We start from the raw sequence: 16,240 nt of genomic DNA, 5'->3' as shown, positions 1-16,240 counted from the left end.
GCAGTCTTTGTGGGAGTCCTGAACAGCTGAAAATGATGGGTGTCCACACCAAGCAGTACAGGACAGATGCAAGTGCCCTTCCTGGTGTGGGGCAGCCCATTTGGGGCTCAAGATGGCTGATGGGGGCCTGGCTCCCTGCCTGGGCTCAGCTGGGCTTCCCTCCTCAGCCCCCAGAGACTTCTAGTCAGCCTTTGATGAGCTGGGTGCATGTAATTAAGAGCTTCCCAGGTCTCAGGATGTGTCTTTACCTGGAAGAAACTTCCAGGCTGGCTGTCAGATCAACTAGGTTGCTTGTGACTGCTGCGCAAGCCCGAAGATAGCAGCATGTCCAAGATGCATGACAGCTCTGGAGGCCAGGGCAGTCTCCTCGCCCCAGGGCTGACCCTGGAAGGCAGGAATCTGTCAGTGGGATCCTTACTTGTGAGGAGTTACCCCAGAAGCCCACGTGTGGGGCTTCTGCACTTGCCTCATTTTCCAAGCCCCCCTCCCCCCGGAGGCTGGGGTGAGGGCCCAAGAGCACTCATTTTCCAAGTCCCTCCTGAGTACTTCCCATCCTTTTAGAAGGGCCAGGCCTGCCTGAAGTAAGAAAATGCAACCACCCAAAAAAGCTGTGGGATTCCAGCTTTCAGAGTACGTTCCCTCCCTGACTATATGACAAACATGGAGCCCAAGCACTCAGTTCAGTCAGATTGGCACCATGAACCCCCCATCAAACCAGGCCCCAGAACAGCCTCAGACACACTTCCTGCCCTCGTCAAGATGACGACAAAGACAGGATGACCCCATTTAGAATGGCAAACTCTGCAACACCCGGAGCAGCTCCTCAGCAGCTGAGGTGAGAAGACAGAAAACGAGTGGAGTGCCACAGAGGGCGACGGGACCCTCTCAGGCCCTGTGCTTCAGCAGTGCTGTAACGGCCCGATGCTGCATGCTGGAACAGTCTGTGGAAACTGGAGGCTCACAAGAGTGCGCACTCTCTCTTTGCTCTTTAGAAAATGGAAGTGGAAAAGCTGACTCAGTAATGACTGAGTTTTCATGAAGAATTTTAAAACATGTTAACACACTCTTGAACTTAAGAATCTGAACATGATTGGGGTAAGGAAAATAGCATAAAATACTATTTATAAATAACTTTTAACACACTTATCTCACCATCAGGCTTGACTAGCTCAGACATGCTCTGTACACCTGGTCACCCGAGAATAAAGAAACACAGACACTCATTTTTCAAGGTATTTCTTTTGTAAAGGAGCCAGATTTGGCAACTAGACTGAAAATCTTCCAAAATTCTGTACAAATGTGTAATATACAAATATACACGAGGCTTTTGCCAAGAAAAGACAGCACAACAAATGACAGAGGCGGCTTTGGTGTCACATACCACCTAGGGCATCTCAACACCCCCTAGGAGTGTGAGGGGCTGACAGCCCATGACATGGGCTACACACATAAAAGACACTACATTACACTATGTACACTTAAGTATAAAAGACCCACTGTCCCCCTGGCCAGCTCACAAGCCCTCTGGCAGGAAGGAAGCCAGACAGTCCGTATAAGGAGAACTCCTTTAAGTGGGAGAACCTTGTAGAATGGAGTGGTTCCCCCTAAAAACTATTAACAGCACAAGGCATGCCCTTAAAGAGACAGGTGTTAAGAGTGAATTCAGGAGATGGACCACTCCTTGTGCTCCGAGGAGCTCCTAGTCATTTTCCCCTCCCTCCCTCTTTCTCTGAGTCTCACTCCATCTCAGTGAACCGAGCAAACATGGCCTTCCGGACAGCATCTTTGTAGGAATCCGCACCCGATAGTCCGTATGCACTGCCTTTGGCTCCCAGGCCAGCTCCTTTTAGCCGGACTTGAGCCTAGGGGAACAAAATTTCTGTCAGCAGCTGGCAGGGAGGGTGTGGACTGCTCTAACACCTGCTCATCCGGGTGACTTCCAACCAAACAGAACCACCCACCAGGGACAGGAGGAGGGAAGCTTGGGAGACCCAGGGTAGGTTTAAGGACTGAAGAAATAAAATGCACTAAGGAAGACAGGCAGAGAGAGAGACACATCCCCCAACCTTGTTTCCCAGTGCCTCCTCAGCAAGCTTCTGTGCCTAGTGAGGGCCCCAGAGCACTCCACAGAAGCCTAGAAAGGCCTGGTAATTACAGGCACAGATCACATCAGGACAGCCTGATGTCAGAACTTGCTTGCTCGAGACCAACATGTTCTGGCTGTAACAATCTGACCTAAGCTGTGCTGACAGGTCTGAGAGGGATCGATCACTGGTGGTGGGTCTAGAAGCCCAGTGGGTGGGGACCTCTGACCCTGAGACTGTATCTCAATCTGAGCTCTGACCAACTAAAGGATTTTTTTAAAAAAATTTATTTGACAGACAGAGATCACAAGCAGGCAGAGAGAGAGAGGAGGAAGCAGGCTCCCTGCTAAGCAGAGTCCGATGCGGGGCTTGATCCCAGGACCCTGAGATCATGACCTGAGCCGAAGGCATAGGCTTTAACCCACTGAGCCACCCATGCGCCCCTAAAGGATTTATCATGGATAAAAATCCTACTAAATCATAGTTTATTTTATACATGACCAAGATCACTTAGAAATTAAAGCCTAGTACACCTTTAAAAAAATCCAATCTAAGCTACGTGAATCTGAGTTGGTGTTAAGAGACTACTTCTGGGAGCGCCTGGGTGGCTCAGTGGGTTAATGCCTCTGCCTTTGGCTCAGATCATGATCCCAGGGTCCTGGGATTGAGTCCCACATTGGGCTCTCTCCTCGGCAGGGAGCCTGCTTCCCTTCCTCTCTCTCTGCCTGCCTCTCTGCCTACTTGTGATCTTTGTCTGTCAAATAAATAAATAAAATCTTTAAAAAAAAAAAAAAGAGAGAGACTATTTCTGACAAAGGACATATACCTCTCAGAAGATGGCTTTTACCCAGATACCAAAAGACCAGAAAAATCAAGTAGGGTACAACTCCCATTCCTCTCAACTGACATCATAAAGGGGGTGTGGTGACCTAAGGGCAACCTGCAGGCAGCAAGACTCCCACTGGCTGGTGGCACTGCCCGAGGAGACATGAACCCTCCCCTGGGCCCTGGGCTATCTGGGTGCTTCCAGCTGTCTCCTCACTAGAATAAGCCGGCAAACCACTGAAGCCCACTCTCACTGCTTACCTCGATGGGGGCTGTGATGCCTTGACACTTTCGTCCCAAACCGGAGCCTTCCCGCCAACCCATGGCCTGCAGCATCTTGTTACCAATGTTACTGTGGTCAATGCCATCTTTGGTGGGCTGCTCGTAATTCCTGCCAGTGGCAAACACACAGTTATTTATAACAGCCAAAGCCCCAGCTAATGAAGTGGAAAAGGTGCACAACACGTACACAGTGCCAGCATCAAACTGCTTCTTGCGCTTGGGCTCTGGAGGTTCCGGAATGCCGTACTTCTCCCGTCTTTCTGCGGCTCGATCTCGGTATTTCATCTGTGTGGGAGAACAAAGGATGCTAGAGACATTCAGACTGGAATCTGTAACAGCCTAACGCACTCGGACTTCGTGTTCACCACCCTCAAGGACTTTTCTCATCTGGAGCTTGGCCTCTTAAGATGGTCTGAGATACCAAACACGCTTGTTTCCCTCACTGCACGCAGTCCGATCAACTGTCTGTGGGGCCTGGGGCAGAGCTACACATGCACCAAGGAGTTTTACTTAATTAGTCACCGTTTGTCAAGCCCTTGGACAGGGCTGCTGGGCCATGAGTACAGCCTAGAGGAGGGCAGAGCTGCTGTTCCTCTCCCCACTTGGGACAGACGGCACCAAGGAGGCGTCCAGAGACCTGCTCATCAGTCCCTGGGGAGCTGGCACCATAAACAGTGGAAAAGAACAGGAAAGCTGAAGCCCTAACTACTGACAGTGTGAACTACAGAATGATCGTGGGGTCAGAAATTTCAAGTAACTCTGCCCACTGGCTCATTTCTAACCCATTGGCCTCTCTTTGTATTTTAAACACGGCTGGTCCTCAACTTGCCTCATGAACGATCCAATGCCTTTCCGTTATTAGCCTCACTTTTGCTGCCTTCACCCCAAACCCTGCCCTGCCTGCTGCTTCCTTCCATATCCCTCCAGTATTCTTTTTTTTTTTTTTATTTGACAGAGATCACAAGTAGGCAGAGAGGCAGGCAGAGAGAAGAGAGAGAGAGGAGGAAGCAGGCTTCCTGCTGAGCAGAGAGCCCGATGCGGGGCTCGATCTCAGGACCCCGAGATCATGACCTGAGCCGAAGGCAGAGGCTTTAACCCACTGAGCCACCCAGGCGCCCCTCCCTCCAGTATTCTTACGCCTTGATGTCTCCTGGGCCTAATGTGAAGCCTCCCTCACCGCAGGCCAAAGAAGATCACATTCTCCTTACTAAAACCCCGTGTACCTCACCAGCAAGTACCTGGCATTCAGGACCTGTGAGCAGAGCTCACAACCTACACAGACCCCCCAGGTACGGGCTACATGAGCCACAATGGCCAGGTGACAATATGTGACAAATCCTATCTTGCCCCTGGGACCTGGAACTATGTGCTACAAATAAAAGCTAAAGGGAGATACAAGACACTCCTTCCAGTGGCAGTGACGCTCATTCACCTCTCTCTCCCTCAGCTCCAAGGCTTCCAGCTCCTGCTCACTCAGCCGGGATCGTCGGTAGATATCCATGTTTTGCTGTACAAGAGATTTGACAAAAATAGTAATTCAGACCATACTGATCTGCACTGTCTATTTCTATCAATATCTATTTATTCTGAGAGTCAAAGCCCAGTCAGTATACTATGGCAGGAAAACCAGAGCCTGGTGTATATGGACCCACCATGCTCCTTGCCACTCTCTGATCTGGAACAGATGGAAATAAGAACAGCCTTTTAAAGGCAATCAATCACTCCAGGCAGGACCTGCTGAACCTTCACCACAGTCAGGGCACCCACATCACCTCCCCTCCCTGCCTCCGATCGGTTCAGAGAAGCACGGCCACCTTGTGAAGGTCTGAGAGCTGCTGGTGCCTGACCAGGGCGTCTCTGTTGGGGAACTGGCGCCGGCAGAGCAGGCAGGCCATCTTCTTCCAGTCGGCCAGCTTCTCCTCCTCGCTCTCAAGTCTCTCCACCAGCTCCTCTTCATTGTCACTGTCACCACTGTAAGCAGCAACCAGACCCCTCTGGGGACAAGAGAGTGGGTCATTGGACACACACAGTGAGGAGCCAGGACTACGTATCTAGATAGATTAACAGTGTAATTCCAGATGTGCAAGAACTCCCACTGCCCCTTGCCATGCTTCAACAGTGAACTGCATTTCATTCAACTGGGCACAACAGTCAGGTCCTTAAGGGCGGGGCCTGCCAGCCTCCTGGGACCCAGGAAAAGTTCTTGGATGGTTGCTTCCAAACAACTATGAATGAGAACCCCAAATAGAACAGATCAGAGTAATGGCCCACACAGACCACTACCTATCAAGTAACACGTTTTATTGTCTTAATTTTCTCTTTCCAGATTGTTAAGATGCTCTATTTACAAACGCAATAAAACTCAACTGAGCTTAGGAATTCAGGTTTCATTCAATGCTCCAGCTCACCAGTTCTCACCCAGAAAATAAAGCCCTGGACACGGATTGTACGTGCAGGAGCTGCTCTCAATACCCACTGACAGGAGCATATCCAGTTCTGAGGAGGAATCACAGCCCAGAGGAAGGCGAGATTCCCAGTGAGACACGGAGCACAAATAGCACAAACACACCGGCGGTCCTCCCTTACCTTGAGAGGATTCTCCTCATCTCCATTCCGCACCAATTCTGGGATGAGCTGCTGTCTTTCGGCCAAGGCTCCCTGGAAATAGAGAATCAGTCATAAGCCTTAAGTTTTACTTCAGTTCCCAGCTCGAAGTACAGCCATTCCCGCTACTGTTACCTTTTTCTCAAACAGAGCAAAGCCAGCATCTGCTGCAGCGGACTCTCTCCTTTCTTCTTCCCTCAAGGAATTAACAGGTTGAAAGCTGTTTTTAAAATTTTCTTTCTGCTTGTTTAAACTCTTAGCCCAGCGTTCCATGTCTTTGGCGATCTAATACCGAACAACCAGGAGAAAACGATACAGGACTTTAGAGAATGGTGTCTGGCGCCACAATAAGCAGCCAGTAAGAGTCTCCCCTCAATCACATGCTCTGCAACCAACCCCCTGCGCCCTTACTTCCATCCACAAATTTCTTCATATGATCACAGTCATGAACGAATATTATGCAAAAGCCTGTGAATCTTCTAGGATATTCTTCCCTCTAAGTATGTACACAGGCAATTGACAACGTATGGTAACATTAACAAATTACAAAATGCTCTGCGAACTGTGGCCCCGTTTTTAAAACATCCAAATAAAACTGACACAGATGCCGCAACTCAAAAAACCAAACCAAACCGAACCAAAACTAAAAACAATAAAAGCCCAACCACCAAGAGAGAACTGAGGTCAGGGGGTCATGGTCTTTCACCTGCTGGGCTGTTTTGCTCTTGGGTTTCTCCTTCTTTTCCTTCCCCTCTTTTGCAGGAGGTAGACCTGTCTGCTGATGGGAGCTGGAGTCTGCGGCTGGCACATACGTCTCCTTCTCTCCATCCCAGTAAAGGTACTGCTGGGTCAAGGAATTGTAGTAGTACTAGAAACAAAGCACAATTAATACAGACTTTCTGCTTTGTATCATTAAAGGATTATTTTGTTAAAAAGGTATGTCAAGGGGTGCCTGGGTGGCTCAGTGGGTTAAAGCCTCTGCCTTCGCTTCAGGTCATAATCCCAGGGTCCTGGGATCGAGCCCTGCATCAGGCTTTCTGTTCAGCAGGAAACCTGCTTCCTCCTCTCTGCCTACTTGTGATCTCTGTCTGTCAAATAAATAAATAAAATTTTTTAAAAAGGTATGTCAAGATTGTTTTGTCAAAAAAAAACACTAAACATAAAGCATGTTGCAGAGCAGTAGTCGCAGTAGTAGTTGCAGTAGCAGTGGCTGTGTTTCCTGCCCAGAGAAGCTGCTGTATGTGCTGGTGTGGTAAGGATGGAGAACCAGCCAGGGAAGAGGTGTGAAACTTCTTGGGCAAAAGCAGAATATGGTTTCTAAAGAGTGTGGTTCCATTAATCTAATCCCTGGGCCTGAAGGGCACCCGAAGGGCGACGTGCCTGACTCCTCTCCACTGACAGACCATTGATACAAAACAGGTGGCCAAAACAGGTATTTGGATTTCTTAAGAAGTTGTTTTGTTTTGTTTTTTTTTAATTATTATTTTTAGTAATCTCTACATCCAGCATGGGACGTGAACTCACAACCCTGAGATCAAGAGTCCATGCTCCTTTGTCTGGACCAGCCAGGTGCCCCTTGTTCAGGAGGAGCTTTTAATCACACATCCTCCATGACAACCAGTTAATAGCTCTTCACTGGGTTTAACCGCCCCAAACCCGAAACCAGGCAACCAAACGCAGGGTTGTAAAGAGCCAGCTCGGGAGCCTGAAAGGTGGTAAGTGAAGGAACAGAATCTGATACATGTAGGCGGAACTGGAATGGTGGATAGGTAGCTCCTATCTCTCCTCTTCCTTATTCCCTAGTCATTCGCTCTACCATGGGAGATGGTCTGTTAGGTCTCTTCTGGGGAACATGGCATGGGTCAGACATAGGAGTCACAATGGCTATGGCCACTAAGAACAGCCTCGTTAACGGTCAGCCTTCACAAACAAGAGAGGCAGAACCATGCAAGGTTAGCCTGGGTCCCTCTCCGCTTCACACCTCACTCTCAGAAACCACAAGCTCTCAATGCCAAGTTCCTGTTAAAAGCACTTATTTTATTATTCTATATATATAGCTTCTGGTCATAGGTAATTGTTTATTTATGGAGTGTTAAAGCTGCCTTTCTTCTTTAAAATAATATACCACTACCCAAAATAAAACATCACCCCAGATATCTGCTAATTTCTACCCTCATGAATATATCAGGATGCTAAGTAAAAAAGGCTGGACACAAGAGGTCACATGTTATCTGACTCTTATTTACATGAAATGCTCAGAAGAGGCAAATTTGTAGAGACAGAAAGGAAATAGTGGTTCCTGGGTTAAAGAGGGACTAAGGAGTGACTGCTAATGGTACAGGGTTTCTTTCTGGGGTGATGAAATGTTTTGGATTACAAACAAACAAACAGCAAGGGGTGCCTGGCTGGCTCAGTTGGTAGAGCATGATCCTGATCTCAGTGTTGTTAAGTTCAAGCCCCAGAAATTACTTAAAAATAAAACCTAAGGGTGCCTGGGTGGTGCAGTTAGTTAGGCATCTAACTCTTAGTTTCGTCTCAGGTCTGATCTTGGGGTTGTGGGACTGAGCCCCGCATTTGACTCCATGCTCAGTGGGGAGTTGGCCTGGGTTTCTCTCTTCCTCTCCCTCTGTCCCTCCCTGCTGTGCGTGTGTGTGTTTGTGCACGTACTCTCTTACTGAAATAAATAAATCTTAAAAAAAAAAAAAAAAAAAAAAATCTTAAGGGGGCACCTGGGTGGCTCAGTTGGTTAGGCATCTGACTCCTGATCTCAGGGTCATGAGTTCAAGCCCTGTGTTGGGGTCCACACTGGGTGTGGAGCCTACTTAAACATCCCCCCCGCCCAAAACAAATAAGCAAGCAAACAGTGAATTTTATCTCAATTTAAAAAAAAAATACACAAGAAGAGAAATCACATTTTTACACTCCTATCTAGGTCTTGACATAAACACTAACAGCCACCCATATGTATATATATATATATATATTTTTTTTAAAGATTTTATTTATTTATTTGACAGAGATCACAAGTAGATAGAGAGGAAGGCAGAGAGAGAGAGAGAGAAGCAGGCCCCTACCAAGCAGAGCCCGATGCGGAACTCGATCCCAGGACCCCGAGATCATGACCTGAGCTGAAGGCAGCGGCTTAACCCACTGAGCCACCCAGGCGCCCCACACCCATATATTTTAACTTGACAAGATAATGGTACCAGAAGTCAGACTAGAGGTTACCGAAGAGGGCTGGTACTGACCAGCAAGTGCTCACCTCAGGGCTGGTATACACATGAATGTGCCTACACGGAAACATTCAAACAAATGTACACCTCAGCTTTGTGTATTTTTCTACATGATCGCTGTACATTTTTAACCTTAAAGTTAAACATTAAAATCCTAAAATAGAAATTACATCTTGGTGATTCTGAAGAACTTAAAACTAATGTGGGCCACTTGATCCTTTGCAGGAGACACTTCCTATCATGCCTCATAAATGGACCGAGCGAAACGAAGGTATTTCTAGTGAAATGGGGGAGGAGAGCATGCGTTCACCTGTGAGTTGGGGTCATAGTACAGTCCTGTTGTTGGATCGTAGTAATATCCTGAAGACTCGTCATACTGGTAGGTGGATGTGTCAGGCACTGCTGCAAAAACAAAACCCAGTGCGTGTCATTCCAGGTGAGGAATGCGCTTTTCTTCAACCTCTAAGCCACTGAGATCCGGCAGGCCTTAATGGTTGTCTTCTCTCATATCCCCAAGTGTCCCTCTTGACCCCCGCAAAGGGAGAGGAACTCTTATTAGACACAGACAACAACTAGGACCTTCCAACTGTCAAGAGCCCCATGAGGTTTGGCTTACCATATTTGGTACCAGGAACTACACCAGTGGGGGAAGCGGCTGGGGCCTGTGTACTTGTGCTAGTGCTAGGCTGTGCTTCCTCAGTCTGGAAAGAACAGCAGCTTCAATATAATTTCAACTGTAAAGCCTCTTAAGAGAACTAAATCACTGCAATCATCCAGGTGGAAGGGCTCCCCGGACAGACACACTGCAGCAATGATCTAAGACAATCCTTGAACAAAACACATGCTGACAACTTTCTTCCTGAAGGTCAAGTCGAAGCATGCAGAAAGCATACACCCTGTTCGGAATCTTATGCTTTAAATACATACCCCAAATTATTTTATTATCTAATACTACCAGACAGAGAGAAGTACGGTTGGAATGTCTGTGTACTATTCGATCCTGGCTCACACAGCAGGAAAGGATAATACTTGGACAGCAAAACAAAGTTTTCCCCACAGTCACCAGTTCTGTATTTAGGACGACAGGATTACCGGAGAGCTGGGTGGATTGGAGGTCTGATTGTACAGCTGGGGACTCTGGGACACTACGGCCGATGAGGTGGTGGTCACTGCTGTGCCTGATGATAAACACAGGGGTTAGCAAGGGCCAAGGCACTGAACTCCATGCCACACATTTTTATCTGTACTGCCCAACCTAGTCTTCCGTCTTTGTCAGTTTTTTTTTTTTTTTTAAAGATTTACTGATTTTTAGAGGGAGAACTTAGTGGGGAGGGGCGGAGGGGAGGGAGAAGGGGTTTCAAGCATACGCCCAGCTATGCGTGGAGCCCGAAGCAGGTTCAATCTCATGAGATTGAGATCATAACGTGAGCCATAACCAAGAGCCAGTCACTTAACTGTGCCACCCAGATGCCCCATGTATGAGTCAGTTCTTAGTAACCTAATTCCTACTAAACATCCTGGAACCTACAACATTATCATTTTTATAATCCTACTAGAATGCTACACACAAAGTTAAATATTCTGCATGATGGAAAGAAGAACAGAAGAATCCATAACTGGTCTGGGGTTCAGAAAAGATTTAACTATAAGGCTTTAATAATTCTAAAACAAAAACCAAAGCAAAGGCTTCTTACAATGAGCCGTCTGATTGATGTCTGGGCACCAGACTATAGGACCATACTCTCTGCTCACACAAACCTATGTGGGCACCCATGATTCCAAACGCCACAGCCAAGGGAGATACAAGCTGATTTCTCAGAATAAGCACTCATCACAGCACAGTCTCTAAAAGTCTATTATCCATTCCTGATCTTGCCCAGAACCTTCAGCACATGGTGACAACCCTGAATGTGCACCCTGGGACGCACACTATCTCCTAAACCACCGCCGCTTAAACAAAAGCTAAAACAGAGATGAAGTTTACTACCTGATGCAGATGATGCATCAGATTCCAATCCTCCAGCTTGCTGCTGATAAAACTGTTGGTAATCCTGTGAGTACTGAAGAAAAGTCCACTGTTAAAGCTGCTATTCTCAGACATGCTCTGGACAGCAGACGCTGGAGGCTGGTTCAGTCTGCCTACCTGAGCATACTGGGCGTAGCCGTCCTGACCTGGCTGCAGGTAACCATAATCAACAGCGCCTCCTTCACCGCTCTGAGACTACAAAATGTCGAAAGAGGACACACAGATGAGGTTACTGGATATCAAAGAAAGAAGCCAGGAAGCGCTCCCTAAAACTGCCCTTGGAGAGCTCCTAAGACACCAGAGGAAAGATCCCTTCTGCGACTTTGGGCACCACCACACTACTTGGAAAAAAAAAAAATCCTCCACCTTACCTGGGTGGATGACCACTGAGCAGCAGCAATGGCCGTACTAGCCACAGAGAAGGCACTGACCCGGTTACCATCTGGCAGCACCAAGTCTCTGAAACCACAAAAACCCAAGCATGTGGCTCCCAATCTGTCCCCCCACACCGCTAGGGAAGAGCAATTCACTCTAGCCTTTGTTGGGAGCTCTCAAGTGCCAGAAAGGCCTCATTTCAGAGCAGGAAGTGGTCCCCACAGGCAATGCCTCACTGGGTAAATGCCTCTGTAGCATCACTGCTGTAGTCTGTATCCTGCCATCTAGTAAGGTGTCTGTGGGATGAGTAATCATACTACGAACACGAAATTTACATCTCTAGACTGAAGCTCACTCTATACAAAGCTGTTAGCACGCTGTTCTGGAAAGGATTATTTCCAGATGGGTTTGCACTACCCTGAAGCTGTTTGCACAGCACATATTCTCAACCCATCTGCCATGTGTGCCTCTGTCCTGCTCTGAAGTTTTCTGGCAACTGTTTTTTCAGGACAGGAGGGCATATGCTGTAAGAGAAGACAGACAACTGTCTCCCTCCCAACCTCAGCACCCAGGGAGGATCGTGCTTCAGGGTCGAGAACATGGGCTTAGGGTTCAGTCAGCAAAACATCCCTGGGCAAGTGTGCAAGTACAGCAGTTTAAATAAGGACAATAAGGCCACTCACTTTCTGGCACTTTTTGCAAAATCAACCCCAATAGTTTTGCCGTCAATTTTCAAAGGCGGATGGAGACTCTGCAGTATCTGAAGCAGCTGAGAGGCATCCTGAGGAGAATGTCAACAAAGACAGTTGTGTCATGCAATTAAAAGTCTCTCCCTATCACCTACCCCATTCAAAGTAGTGCAGGTTTCTATTAAAAAAACAGAACAACTCCACACAGTAATTATTTTTTATGCATATAAAACCATAAAGAAATAAAAAAATAGCCCTCTTTCTTCCAGCACATGAAGGTACCCCATATTATTAAAGAAGTAAGTGCTAAACCAATCTAAAACAAAGCAAAAAGAAAAAATTAAGCTGTGGCTCAAACTTCACTTCTGCCAATTATCTACAGGTATACGCTATTATTTTTACCACTTATCATATACAGCCTTCAACTCTGGGCTCCAGGAGCCTTCCACATAGTATTACAATTAGATGAATCACATTTGCTTCTGAAAGCCGAATTTCTTTTAAAAGGAAAAATTCAGTGAGCGCCTCACCATTGCAGAAGACAGCTGCACAAACGCGAAGCCTCTGTTCTGCTGGGTCTGTTTGTCTTTTATGAGGCGAATGTTATTGACAGCTAATGATGCGTAGGGTGACAGTGCTGTCATGATGGAATCCACCACAGTGTGCGGGGCTATGTTTCGAAGTATGATTGCTGGTGGTGAAAGAGACAAATGGCATGGATGTGCATTCCCACCACCAGTGTTTTCCAAGGCAGGCTCAAGGACAAACACATAAATCCATTTTGGGAGATTCCTAGTATATTTTGCACTTCGACATTAAGAAGACACTAAAAACCAATCTTTTATGGGACAAGCTGAAGCCATTGCTATTCATTAAAAAAGCATAACAGAACAAAAACTTTCAATTGAGGTCAGCTTCTATCACAAAGGCCAAAAGGGCATAGAGAGACTTACTATCACAGTAGTAATCCACAGACTGAACAGATTCTGTGGTTCCAGGGGGCACTTCCTGTTCAGAGTCTACAAGGGAAGGAGACAGAGAGACTCAGTAACTTAAGATGAACAAAAAATAAACCAGTGTATTTTTAGTAAAAAAATACATTCAAACCCCAAGTTTCAATTATAAGTAAATGTAGCACTCATTTTTTAAAAAACCATCTGTGGCTATAATAAAACATGATTAGTTTCGACGTGATAAATGTGGAATGCAGAAACTGGGCCAGTAGAGGACTGACATTACCTCAGTACTAAAGAAAAGGAGACACAGAATGCAAACCAGGTGAGCAGGCTTAATTTTGGAAAATAGAAGAACTCTCTGCACCCACAATCATCAGAAGCATCTCCCCAATGTAAGGTAAGAAAGTGTAGGAAAATATATGAATTACTTGTTGAAATGCCCTACAAACTATACTTTTCTTCAGGTTTGCAGACATTTCAACTAGTCAGGTTTTTAATGTCCATTCCAAACAGCTGAGTTTGGGCTTACCAAACTTGTCCGCTCCACATCGGAAGCATTTTAGTCTTTTCCTGAAATTGTTAAGGCAGCACTGGAAGAAAAAAAGTTTTCTCTTAGTTATTTCTCATAGTAGGCCAAGCTTACTATTAATTAAGTGGGTTAGAGCAACAGGGCCATGGACAAGTCCCAGTAAGCAAATAGAAAAGGAGAGAGTGATACCATGTAACCAAGACAAAGGGACATTCACCTAAAAATTTAAAAGTTAAAATGTTTCACTGTGAAAGCTCCCAAGAAAAACAAATCTTGACAGATTCTGAAGTATAATTCTATTTTTATCAAGTTGGGGAAAAGCTTCAATTCAACCCAAAACCCTACAGCAAACCCTATAGTGGCCAAGTTCTTGTTCTTGTATCAGAAAAGCAATCACTATATGGACCACTCTATATACACAAACACGACGTAAATGGAGTACTGTCTAGTCCCCTCCTGGACACACGCCACATGCAGGACAAAGAATCCAAGTACTCTCAGAATGTCAACGGCAACACCCAAGCTCAAAATGGTGCACTGGTGGGGTGCGCGGGTGGCTTAGCTGGTTAAGCGTCTGACTCTCGGTTTCTGCTCAGGTTGTGATCTCAGGGCTGTGGGATCAAGCCCTGTGTCAGACCCCCCAGTTAGTACGGAGTCTGCTTGAGATTCTGCCCCACCCACTCACTTACTACTTGCCCGCATGGTCTCTCAAATCAATCGATCTTTTTTTTTTTTAAATGTATATTCTTGGTGTTTTATTTTTTAATTTTATTATATCATTTATTTATTTGACAGACAGTGAGCACAAGCAGGGGGACCCGCAGAGTGGGAGGGAGAAGCAGGAAGCCCGATGCGGGGCTCGATTCCAGGACCCTAGGATCAAGACCTGAGCCAAAGGCAGACACCCAACTTACTGAGCCACCAAAGTGCCCTCAGTCAGTTGATCAACCTTTACCAAGAAAAAAAAAAAAAGTGCACTGGTGACAGGACCATAATGTTATTTCTTTTATTTCTATTACTTTTTTTTTTTTTAAATTTTATTTATTCGACAGAGAGAGATCACAAGTAGGCAGAGAGGCAGGCAGAGAGGGGGGGAAGCAGGCTCCCACTGAGCAGAGAGCAGGATGCAGGGCTTGATCCCAGGACCCTGAGATCATGACCCCAGCCAAAGGCAGAGGTCTAACCCACCGAGCCACCCAGGTGCCCCAAATTTCTGTTACTTTTTAAAGTAAGCTCTATGCTCAACATGGGACTAGAACTCATAACCCTGTGGTCAGGAGTTGCATGCTCTACCGACTCAGCCAGCCAGGTTCCCGACACGACTAACTACAACAGATCTTTCATAACTTGAGCAGCGTCAGAAGGACTTGGTTAATGTAATTAAGAGGCTATGCCACAAGTTGAGACCTCTAGAAATCAAGAAACAGTAAAGTGGAACAAACCTAAAATCCTAACTGAACTACTGAGCTTAGAACCTGGATCTGAATAAATATAGAATTAGTAGTGTTCTAGGGACTCTAGTATCTCCAGTATGTACACAGGAGGACCCAAAGAAAGTCACAAAGCAGGAAAATATCCCTATGATAAAAGTTGGCTATTGTATACTTTCTAGTTTCCTTGTTCAGACAGACAAAGAAAAAAAACAACAAAACCCAAAAGACTTTTGGCTTTTTGGTAAGAATACATGCTTACCTTGTTACAAAGCCAATCTTCAAACTTAGGTCTGGGATTGCTATAATGCATCGCAATGTGCTTTCCTTGAATCACCAACTTTTTCTGTAAAAAAAGAAGTAATTAGTTATTCCCATTGTGAGGAACATGTGTCCATTTTCCCAGGGCAGAGCACACTTCGGAAAAATCAGTGCTCTGGAATTAAATGGACAACATACGGGGAGGACCAACCACCGCCACCTATACTCTGCCCATCCAATCCTTCAGATAGGCAGTAAGAGAATGGGATGCGGAGTAAAGGTAAACGGAGTCAGGGAGTGCTGAGAAAGCTGCCAAACTCTAACCGCTGACATGCACCAGGCCGTGTCTCCAGCAGAGACAGAAGTCCTAACATTCAGCATTGCCAGGCTGCCTGAGAGTGACAGTCTATTTCAAAAAGCAGAAGACACAATTCTCCCAGTTCTGAGATTGCCTCCTACTTTATTAGCCTCAGCATGGTGTCCTCGGGCTTCGCTTCACTTTTCCCCCAGTCCCCCGTCTTTATGCAAAGTAAAAGCTTTTCTATTTTCCCTTTCCCCAACTCCTGCGTCAGGATATGTCCTCTGGGGGACGAAGGGAGGGGAGCTCAGCTTTAAAGGGAATCTGGTTACAACTCTTTCTTTGGAGGGCCTAGTCTGAATGCCATCGACTCTAAAGCAGCTAAATGAGATTTCTTCCTGCCAACTGAAACCATGTTATGTCCTAGGTGACGGATGTGTTTTTCCCTGAAATACATGGTACTCTCTTCAAGATAAGTAACCAGGAGCCAATGAAGTTTCTTCAGGGGGGTCAGAAGAGTTCGTAAATGTATTTACCGCCTTTCCCTTCAAGTCAACCATGTGACTAAAAGGGACGCAACTTAGGTCAAAACTCCGAGCTCAATCAGTCTAGCCAAGAGTATGCCCAGCACCTGCCCCCAAAAGAGCC

General features: G+C 46.3%; 1 protein-coding gene across 2 annotated transcripts in view; it reads right to left on the bottom strand.

Moving 5' to 3' along the window:
• Positions 1-1,220: 1,220 nt before the first annotated feature.
• RBM5 (RNA binding motif protein 5) overlaps positions 1,221-16,240 on the bottom strand; it is a 24,777-nt gene continuing 9,757 nt past the window's right edge. For both annotated transcript variants that reach the window (XM_045990395.1, XM_045990396.1), the window contains exons 7-25: positions 15,296-15,379; positions 13,604-13,664; positions 13,072-13,137; positions 12,649-12,809; positions 12,113-12,210; positions 11,426-11,513; positions 11,172-11,249; positions 11,016-11,088; positions 10,121-10,206; positions 9,645-9,729; positions 9,339-9,430; positions 6,502-6,663; positions 5,931-6,080; positions 5,778-5,849; positions 5,006-5,185; positions 4,624-4,698; positions 3,379-3,476; positions 3,171-3,300; positions 1,221-1,862 (exon numbers count right to left, since the gene is read on the bottom strand). In XM_045990395.1, coding sequence (XP_045846351.1) covers positions 1,737-1,862; positions 3,171-3,300; positions 3,379-3,476; positions 4,624-4,698; positions 5,006-5,185; positions 5,778-5,849; positions 5,931-6,080; positions 6,502-6,663; positions 9,339-9,430; positions 9,645-9,729; positions 10,121-10,206; positions 11,016-11,088; positions 11,172-11,249; positions 11,426-11,513; positions 12,113-12,210; positions 12,649-12,809; positions 13,072-13,137; positions 13,604-13,664; positions 15,296-15,379 — 1,965 coding nt within the window. In that variant the 3' untranslated portion in view covers positions 1,221-1,736. The remainder of the gene's footprint in view (positions 1,863-3,170; positions 3,301-3,378; positions 3,477-4,623; positions 4,699-5,005; positions 5,186-5,777; positions 5,850-5,930; positions 6,081-6,501; positions 6,664-9,338; positions 9,431-9,644; positions 9,730-10,120; positions 10,207-11,015; positions 11,089-11,171; positions 11,250-11,425; positions 11,514-12,112; positions 12,211-12,648; positions 12,810-13,071; positions 13,138-13,603; positions 13,665-15,295; positions 15,380-16,240) is intronic.

This window comes from Meles meles, chromosome 20 (assembly GCF_922984935.1).
Source record: "Meles meles chromosome 20, mMelMel3.1 paternal haplotype, whole genome shotgun sequence".
NCBI classification, from domain to species: domain Eukaryota; kingdom Metazoa; phylum Chordata; class Mammalia; order Carnivora; family Mustelidae; genus Meles; species Meles meles.
This window is presented reverse-complemented; position numbering and strand designations above follow the sequence as displayed.